General features: G+C 40.2%; 2 protein-coding genes across 2 annotated transcripts; one reads left to right on the top strand and one right to left on the bottom strand.

The window, feature by feature from the left end:
* The first annotated feature begins 926 nt into the window (after positions 1–926).
* On the top strand, positions 927–2099 carry LOC108886074 (cytochrome c oxidase assembly protein COX14 homolog). Its single transcript, XM_018680690.2, has 2 exons — positions 927–1069; positions 1645–2099. Exon 2 carries the CDS (start codon positions 1655–1657, stop codon positions 1829–1831), a length of 177 nt encoding a protein of 58 aa, XP_018536206.1. The 5' UTR covers positions 927–1069; positions 1645–1654; the 3' UTR covers positions 1832–2099.
* A 66-nt stretch (positions 2100–2165) lies between these two features.
* LOC108886075 (ceramide synthase 5-like) lies at positions 2166–9808 on the bottom strand (the record flags this gene model as incomplete). The annotated part of the gene is given in 6 exon segments (XM_018680691.2): positions 2166–3132; positions 5205–5361; positions 6594–6700; positions 7281–7367; positions 7370–7411; positions 9680–9808. Coding segments are annotated over 6 exon segments (693 nt in total), but the record flags the coding sequence as incomplete, so codon positions are not given.
* Between the last annotated feature and the right edge of the window lie 25 nt (positions 9809–9833).

Here is a 9833-nt window from a genome sequence, read left to right as displayed (position 1 = left end):
ATCTCGGTGTCTCTGAACCAGTTTCTCTGTTCAGACCCGCCATCACCATACCTACACCGTCTGTTGAACGCCCGCCCAGGTGTGCGATTCTCGGCGTCTGACGTCACCCTTAAAGCTGGAGTGCGCATGCGGTGATGCGTTAACAGGATCACGGAGGGTCGTAAAAACCGAAACTTTCCTCCTATAGAAATGTTCGGTGCCTTATCAAACTCTGACAGATTCTCAGTTCTCCTTCAGACACAAAGTCTGGTGTTAATTTAAACAAGAATATTAAATTTAATTTTAGTAATTTACTGAAAACATTGGTTTAAAGGAATAATCTGTAACTCTTACACATTAAAATGTCTAAAAACGACCGGACCAGTGTTTTGTATTTTATTGTGTTCTTACCTCATCCCAAATGTTTCCAGGAACTTTCACATCTAGAAAAATCCATAATTTTAATCAAGGTAACAGCCCCTTTCATTGGATGGCTTGTCGATGACGTCATAACTTCTTTGCGCATGCCTCAGTTGCGCATGCCTCAGTAGATAACTCAGTCCATCACAGTTTTATTCTGATTAGTGAACTGAGCCGTGGAGGGGATTTTAAACGTACTTCAAATAACCAAGTGTTATGGTTAATAAAGTTATTTAACAAACTGAATTATGATGCAGAGAAACTGTGTTAGATCAAAGGGTTGTGGCCTAGTTTATTTAAAGTGAGAATGAATGATGGATGTGTGTTTATGTAGGATGGACACAAACAACTGTAAACAGTGTTACAGTACATGGCATAACAAGTCACACTGTTTGCTTCAGACAAAAACCTTAATGTTCTTCTTACTGTGAAAAACTCGATAAATCATCACGAGGAAACGATGTGAACCGTTTGTCTTCTCCGGGCCAGTAGGCGGCGCTCTGCTACTTTAACCACAGGTCTGTGAGAGGAAGAGAAACGTCCCCCCCGGCTGTCCGTAGCTTACGAAAGCGAAGATTAGTTAGCTTGGGTGGTAACTTCACATGTCCCTGTGTTGACATTGAGGACAACTGCATCAACCTGCATTTTTTGTCGCCTTTTAACACTACAGGTAAGAAAATAAAAAGGTGTTTGGTCGGAAAAGAGATGTGACAAAGACCCGAGAATTCTGGAAAACGCTAAAATAATGTGCGGGTAGTAACGTTGGAAGACTGTGGCTGACGAATGGAGATGACTGAAGTATTTAATGTCTAAACTTAAATGGACAGTTAAACCAGACTCAGCTGAGAGTTTATAATGAAGTCTGTCAGTCTGTATTAGGGTTTCAGTCTGCTTCAGTCTCTGTGTCTCAGTTTGTTCCGGGTTGAAGAGGAGCTGCCGGTTGTTGGTTAATTTATCTCTGACGGAACTTCATCTTTTGTGAGATCACTGTGTTCTGTAAAGTTTAGTTTGTAGTAGTAGTAATCCGTTATATAAAGATTAGTAGCGGGTGGCAGCTGTAAATACAGTCCACCATCATGATGAAATGAAATGAAAATTTTTGTAACATAAAATCAAATGACCGTGAATGGATGAAGTGACCACTATAAGTGGTGTTCAACATCAGCCCCCCTTTAAGAAATTCAGTAACAATCCACTTTATCTTTCGGAAATGTTTTAACGTATTCTGCTGCTGGTGTCTTTCAGGATCCTCATCATGGTGTCTGGAAAGCGCCTGGCTGATATCGGTTACCGGGCTTTCACCGGCTCCATGATGCTGCTGACGGTGTACGGAGGATACCTGTGTGCCCTGAGAGGTTACCGCTACATGCAGAGGCAGAAGCAGCTGAAAGTGGAAGCAGAGAACCAGGATCCTGAAGTGATCAAAGACTGACCACAGGTTCACTCAGATGTGGACATTTCCCCATTCCTTCTTCTTTTACCACTGATAAATCATGAAGATGTTGATTCTTCTCAGGACATTTATGTGATTTCAGTGTGGGGGTGTTGTGCCCTCTCATAGAAGATGTGTTGTTTATGAAAACTTCACCAAGAAAATTAACCAAGAACATGTTATTTACATTGGTGGCCTGAATCAAATCCATGTTATGAGTGTCGCTGTGGCTATTTGTATTAAATTATATTAAATACCTTTAACCACACAGTGCAGTAGTGTGTTTCTAGACAGGACTGCAGTAAGAAAGACATCTCTCAACGACAGTATATATTTTGGAGTTTTTTTTTGTTTGTTTGTTTGTTTGTTTGTTTTAAACAAGGCAATCAAGTGAGAACGTGATACCAAACATTTAGTATGGTCCTCATACCTGAATCCCTGTACAGGCAGTGACATCAAACAATTTCAGACACATTTGGTCTCAGTAGAAGTAAAAAACCGTAAAACAGAACAAAACAATAAGTAGCCAAACGTGGTTAAAGGGTAAATACACAATAAACTGCAGAGGTCAGAAATGGCTTCAAGTTTCAAGAGTGTTGCATTTCTGGTCACACATGAAGAAGCTGTCCTGTGTTTAAGAGCCAATAAAACCACATCATTATAAATCAGTTATTTCTATGTGACATGTCTTAACTTGGTAAAAGAAGTGCAACATGTTTGAAACCTTAAACACACTTAGTTTTCTGTCCTGTGTGATCCAGTGTGAATTACCCCTTACAAACAAAAAATAATCAAGTTCATCTGACCAATAAAACTGGGAGAGAACATTGAAACCAACCAACATCTGCAGCCAAACTCAGCACAAAATAAATCCCATTTGAAGAATAAGGCTATGCAAATCACTTGCTCCCACTGACTTCCATATCACTTAACCTCCCAAGTCATACATGTCATTACAGGGCTCTTCAAAGCCGATGTCAGTGTCTCCATATTCACCATCAGTTCACAAACATGAATCTGTGCACACTCACTGTCAGTGTATTGTATGATAGTAGACTGTATGTGTGACTGATTCAGCTCCTGGAGACGTGAGGGTATTAACTGCAGGAGGTTCCGGACTTCAGGCTCTGTCACCAGCTGCTGTGGTTCTGCACTCGGCCTTTGACGGTGGGAGCAGCACAGTGGCCGTTTGTGCCGTTTTCTCCTTTTGGAGAATGAGCTGAAGTCTTGACGCCTTCTGTGGTTGAGTCCGCCTCTTCCTCTGAGCTGCTCTCAATGTCACTGCGGACGTCGTTGCACACCTATTAGGCAGGAAATATGGAGATGGTTATGTGTTTTAAATTTGCTGCACAGGTTAAAAAACAAAAAGAAAAATTATTACTGTATGTTGGATGTTTTTATAAATGAAGAATATGAGACATTATAAGAGGCAGTTTATCTTTCTAATGTGTAATGCCAAGATGACAAGTTCATATTATTATTATTATTATTATTATTATTATTATTATTATTATTATTATTATATAAAGCAGCATCTGTAATTCTTATTGAAGTCACCTATGAATTTATTTTCCATTAAATATGAAACTGACTTGGTGGTTCATCTTTACCAGGTGGAGATAAACTGCATCTGGAACCACTTCTGTGTTTTTAAAACAACAACAGGAAATTTCAGTTGCTGGTATTGCTGCTGCAAGTTCATTTAATCATGAGAAATAACATCAGCAGAGTACAGAACAAACTCATTTTTTATCAAGCCTGCTGGTCTGTGACAATGGAAGAGGATATTTATCAGTGTTCAGAGTTCATCTTCCTCTCCTCTTTATTTTTTCTGGCGAGCTGAGATCTGTAGATACTGGACACCAGAACATCATGAGGTGAAACTAGACTAATGGGGTTGGTCTGGTTGTTGTTCTTTGTTATCAAGCATCATGAGATTAAAAACAGACATTCTGATAGAATTATGTTTACGGTCGTACCTTTTTAAGCCTCAAAAATTATTCAGATAAAACAATTGAACTGTTCTCTGAAATTTCTGACTGAGCTGCGGACAGTGGACAGAAATTAAATCAATGAGGAGGGACTGATTCAACATCACAGGAAAGACTGAAGAAAGTGTAATATTAAGTGTATCTTTATAGAAAATGTCGGGTGGTGAATCTTCACCGTGAAACTTAAATCCAGTGCATCACTGTTGTACTGTACTACATTGATGTTCATCACAGCCACAGGGTGGCGATGTGGGGACAGTTTTAACATACTCCATCTAATGAGAAACAGTTGGACATACCTGACATTCATGACACCATTACCACATTACCCATCATTTACAGCCCTCCTCCTATTTTCTGACTTTGTCAGTGGGGTTGAATCTAAAGTGTCAGCAGCTGTTTAAACCCATGCGGCTGCACTGATGGAAATGGATGGGACAGACAGAACAACCAAGGGAGTGAACAGAAACTTACAGCAAAAAACAGAGAAGGTAAAGTTGTCAAGCAGACAGAGGAAAACGAGAGAAGCAAGAGAGCGGTGCAGGAGGCTCATTGGACAAAGAGAGACAGAAAGACAGGATCTCCCTCTCTCAATCCAGAGGGAGAGGAAACAAACTGCGTCTGCAGAGAGATGACACAGAGTCAGGGACAGACTGCGGAAAAAGTGTAGAGGCGACAAATTCATCACCAAAAATAGCCAAGTAACAATCTCTGATCTCAGATGGATTCCTGGACCGGCCTGTTATTAATTTATTCAATTCACTGCTCTGTTTGTTATAAGCTCAGTTTATCCATCAGTCATTTAAAAAAAACCTGTTACGTCCCCACAAGTCTGAAATCAATATTTTGGGGTCTATACGTTTGGGACTTCTTGGGTTAGGGTTAGGGTTAATATTTGCTCACACAGTATTAAAAAAGATTTCTCAATCATATGAAATATTTTCAAATCTTTAGACAGAGTTTGAGCTTCATTAAACCTCATGACATTACACTGCACAGTGATCGTTACCAGACTTAACTTATAGACATGTAACAGAAAATACAGAAACTGTAAAAACTACAACTACAGCACAGTGTAGTGAAGTGAAACTAACAGGTGCTCACACCAAAAGACTAAAGACACCTCAATCACAAGATTATTAATTGGATGTTCAAAACCCTCAGCAGGTATTTTTGATGATCAAGAAACTCATCATTTGATCTGAAAAATGTGACTGACGTACAAAGGTGACACCTTGTGTCTTATCTCCACAATCCAAAGAAACCTGATTTACTACCAAGTAAGACAATGAAAAGAAACATATTTTCATATCTGACAAAGTTGTTCTTTTTTTACTTTTTAAATAAGCAGAGAATAGCTGGTGATGAATCTTCTGACCCACCTTGCCGCGCAGCATGGCTTTGACAGCTATTCGGGCTATGAGGTAGGACCAGATGATATGCAGCACCTGAAGGACCAGCAGTAAGAAGTTGAAGAGCCACCAGGACGGGAACGGCCCAACTATGGCCCAGCTCTCAAACATGGTGGAGTTCAGGACCCTGGAAAAACAGCAAGACATGTAATAATTTATCCCAGAGGGAGCAATAAGATACTGAGCTGTACTTTAACCATATAATGAACCTCTCCTAATGAGACCCACTGTGACAGCACAGATTGTAATTCCCATTCAGAGGTCAGTGTTAGTGACACAGATCTACTGTAATGTTAGGTGAGTGGTTGGTGAGGTCATGTCTTTAAATCCATCTGAGTGGCAGCAGGTTGTCAACAACCCCACCACCACCACACCCCTGCACAGGTATGGATTTCAGTCCAGGTAGCTGCAGCGCAACACTAGCTTTATCACTCATCCACACCAAGACACTGAATATATCTGCTCAGGTTACTTCAGGCAATGACAGGCTCCTATTGTCTGTCTCTGGAGGCTGAGCTTCATCATCCAGCTCTCTGTCAAGGAACAGTCTGAACAGCTCTTTTAGACTGGAGCCTTACAGCAGATCTCTGCAGTGAAATGATGATCAATGTGTTAGTCACACACTGAGGCCGTCCAGGAAGTTGCCTCATCAGATTTACAAACTGGTGGCAGTTTGATTATGTTGTAGTTATTTTGAAACATCAGAGTGTGGTTTTTGTTCATGGTCACCTGAGATACATTAAAGGAGAGGAGAGTACAGACTGTGTGTTTCTGACCACTGGTACCAATTACAGTTACAGGATATGGCCTGAAGTTACAGTAAGTAATTACACACAGTAATTATGATTATGATGTTTCTCTATTGAAACAGTAAAGAACTGAGCTCAGCTAAAACTAAAATATTACATTCAAGATTCAAAGATTTAATTGTCAGTCTTTTTCAGTTATGTATGGTGAAATATATGTGGCGGTATACTCTGAAGGCACTAACATGCTCATGTTGCTGTAATAATGATTAACGTTAAAAAAGAAAAGAAAAAAGGAAAAAAAGCTAAGAAAACAGAAATACTGTATAAATATAATAGTATTAAGATAAAAATTACAAGGAAATGTAAGAACAGTGTTAAAATATTCATATTTTCAGTATATTTTCAGTATGAACATAATGTGAATTAAACAGTCAAACTGTATATAAATAAATCAAACACACTCAGAGACAGTCTGGTCTGTTCAAATATGATTCCTGGTTAACCAGTTTCCCAGAAACACAGATATTACTTTGATGGGAAAACCCAGCATAGAAATATTTCCATTGATTATCAGACAGCAATGAAGTTGCAGGTGTCATGAAGCACTCACCATACTGGATATATAACAAGCCGTGTGATGAAGAAAACCACACTAAACACAATGAAGAGGAAGTCACACAGGCGCTGGTATTTGGCGTAGTTGGCCAGCTTGGCTGCCTGTTCAAAAAAACACAACACAAATGAAACATTATGATAAGTCTTACGAAGTGAAGAATTTTTTTTCTATACACATCAACCGTATCAAGTTCGCAGACTCAGATTGTTAATCTCTTTGGATTTCAGCCAAGTGGAAGTGACTGGAAACACTAAACACTAATCACAATTCATCTCTATTGTTTCAGAAAACAGCTGATGTGAAGCAAAAAGGCTTCTGAACAATAAATGTCCTGAGGGAAACTGCTGTCTGTAGAGTACAGTCATAGCTTCCTCTGGCTTTCATGTTGGTTTTACAGAACATTAATGATAATTCCGGTTCAGTGCCAGATGGGCTTCAAAATGTCTCAACACTGGGTTAAGGTTTCACACCAACTCATTACATACACCTCCTTCTTTATCAGAAAACCTGTGAACAAGGTAATAAGTGTTGCAGCCTGGTGGACAGGGTCACTGACAGTTACTCACACAGTGGATGTTACAAAGGCAGACATGGTAATAAAACACCAATCATTGTATAAAAATGGAAATCCACCTTATGGTGTTCTGAGTACAATGTTCAGAGCATCACTGTCTGACTGACCTCTAACAGGAAGTCAGAGGCATCGTGGACACACATCACCAGGCTCCCTACTCGTGCCATGTTGTTGACGTAGGAGAAGCTGATGAGAGGCCGACTGTGGCCAGGTGATGGATGAACATGATCAGGAAGTCCTGAAATTAAAAAGGCAGAGAGATGGTCAGGCACTGAACTTTTACTCTGAGAGCTTGTTGTGTATTTTTTACCACAACACTGATGATGTTGGTCTGTTCTGCTTCAGAGACCTCTTCAGCTCCACCCTGACCAGGATCACTACAGGAAGTCGTTCAGTACAATGGTTCTCCTCTGTAGGAGGAGAGACTCCTCCTCTGACTGAACAGCCTGTCTTCTAACAGGACAGACTCACCTCTCTGTTTAGTCTGTTTATCTACTGTAGAGGACAGAGGATTTAATTCAATCATATATTATTGACCTTATTCACTGTTTTAGTGAATTATGAGAAGTGGCTGCTCAGGTCTTTGAAAATATACCAATAACTTGTCTTGTAAGTCAAAACAAATGGCATATTAAATAACTGCCAGCTAAATAAGATAAATAGGGAGTGCAGAACAGATTGAAAGTAGGAACTGCTCTGGGGGTGCAAATAAAGATTTGTTTTAATGAACTGATCCAGTTTGTGGGAGCTGAGAGCAAAGACCTGACTGTTCTGGTTTAGTACTGAATACACAGCAGACATATGAACATAAAAGCTTTTACCGGCACCAGACCATTTACTACTTTATAAATAATACATGAAACCAATTGAACCCTGATGCATTAAAGGTATATGATGTACAATCAGTCACGAGTGTCTGGCACCAACAGAAAATATGAGCTAAAAATAGCAACACACAAGTGAATGCTTTTAAAATCCAGACCTAGTTTCCTGTTAGCATCAACACCACAAAGAAAAAAATCTGTCAGCCCCACATCACACCACCGCTGATTATTCACGTCAACTGTCAAAGGTCACAATAAAGAACATGAAGCTGTTAAAACTGCTCAATGTTTGACTTTGTTCCACTCTGGGTGAAGACGTGTCACCGAGGACGGATCACATTTTGTAGCAGCATGAACAAAAACTAATACATACTGAATTTCATCACAATCATTTCATCAACAGTAATCACTCAGCAAGAGTAAACAAAAAGCTAAAACTGATCTAAACTAACTTGTTTTATTCAGCCAGACTTGGACAGAGAGAGAGATACAGGTGAAAGATTAACAGTGCAGAGCGACTGAAGACAAACAAACAGAGCAGAGCTGAAGACAGAGAGACATGTGCATCTGACCATGGAGTCATCTGGTCTGACAGCAGCTGACTGCAGGAGTGGACAGGAGGAGGTCTGCAGCAGATCTGGTCCACATGAATACAATTCTCCTCTCAAATTGAGTGGCTGAGGTCTGCTCCATGTTTCTAACCAGCTTTCTACACACATCTTCTCTAACATGAACAGAGAATTTAATGGTCTGTTAGGACAACATTATGTAACATGTTATGTTTTTTGTCTCAGACTTATCATGATACCAGAATCCAGGCTGAGATCTTATGATGGCGGATGTTTAATAAAAACACAAGTTCCAACTCCATAAGCTGAGTCTGTAAAACCAGTGAAGTGCAGCATCCATCGTCACTGCTCGAATAAAATCCTCCTCTGCTTTAATGTGCATGTTTACACACGGTATAGAGCCAGTAATCACAGTGTGACTAAGCTAAAAAGGCCTTTATTTTTACAAACACACTCTCACAACTCTACTGAAACAATCAGCTGGACAGGAGTTTCATCAGCTTCATCTGAACATAATGAATCCAGTCAAGCTGCCTCCTAACGTTCAGCTCGACTCCTCCAGCCTCCAAATAAAAACTGGCCCATGTTTCCAGTGTCACACTCCAGACGTCTGCAGAAATAAAACACGTCTGAAACATTAAGGTGAGTGTCTGTGGCTGCAACTAGCTCCATCATACTCTGCTATTCTGTGGAATTTCTGTAATTCTAATAGAGTTAGGCCTGCTCCATCCTGCAATCACATGACTGTGGCTGCCCTCGTGCTCAAAATACAAGGCATTCACAGACTGAACAGCACCCACCCCCCCACCCCCAAAAAAAAAAAAAAAAAAAAATGTGACCCTCCAAAACTAACACAACTGTAAAAGATTGTAACAGAGCAAACGTATATGTCAGGTTCAGTCTTAATGCACTGTGTGTTAATGTTGTGTGTTCTGTGAATATGTTTGAAAAACTCTCTCTCTCTCTCTCTTCTCTCTCTCTCTCTCTCTCACACACACACACACACACACACACACACAGCTCTGCCAAATGAGGAACAATAGACATATTAACAATTGTTAAACAGGGAGTGGCGCCTGTGGAGGATCCAGCATGGTGAACTGTTCCTCTCACCTTCCTTTTAATGTCGGTGAACTGGGAGAACATGAGTGACCAGTAGAAGGCCAATTCTGTCACATAGTAGTGGTAAAGGCCGGGGGTCATGACCTGAGGAGACGACAGAGGAAAGCCAGGTTCAGGGACTCAGATTAAAGAAGAATATTAAAGT

The sequence above is a fragment of the Lates calcarifer genome, unplaced genomic scaffold (assembly GCF_001640805.2).
Source record: "Lates calcarifer isolate ASB-BC8 unplaced genomic scaffold, TLL_Latcal_v3 _unitig_1078_quiver_1683, whole genome shotgun sequence".
NCBI lineage: Eukaryota > Metazoa > Chordata > Actinopteri > Centropomidae > Lates > Lates calcarifer.
This window is presented reverse-complemented; position numbering and strand designations above follow the sequence as displayed.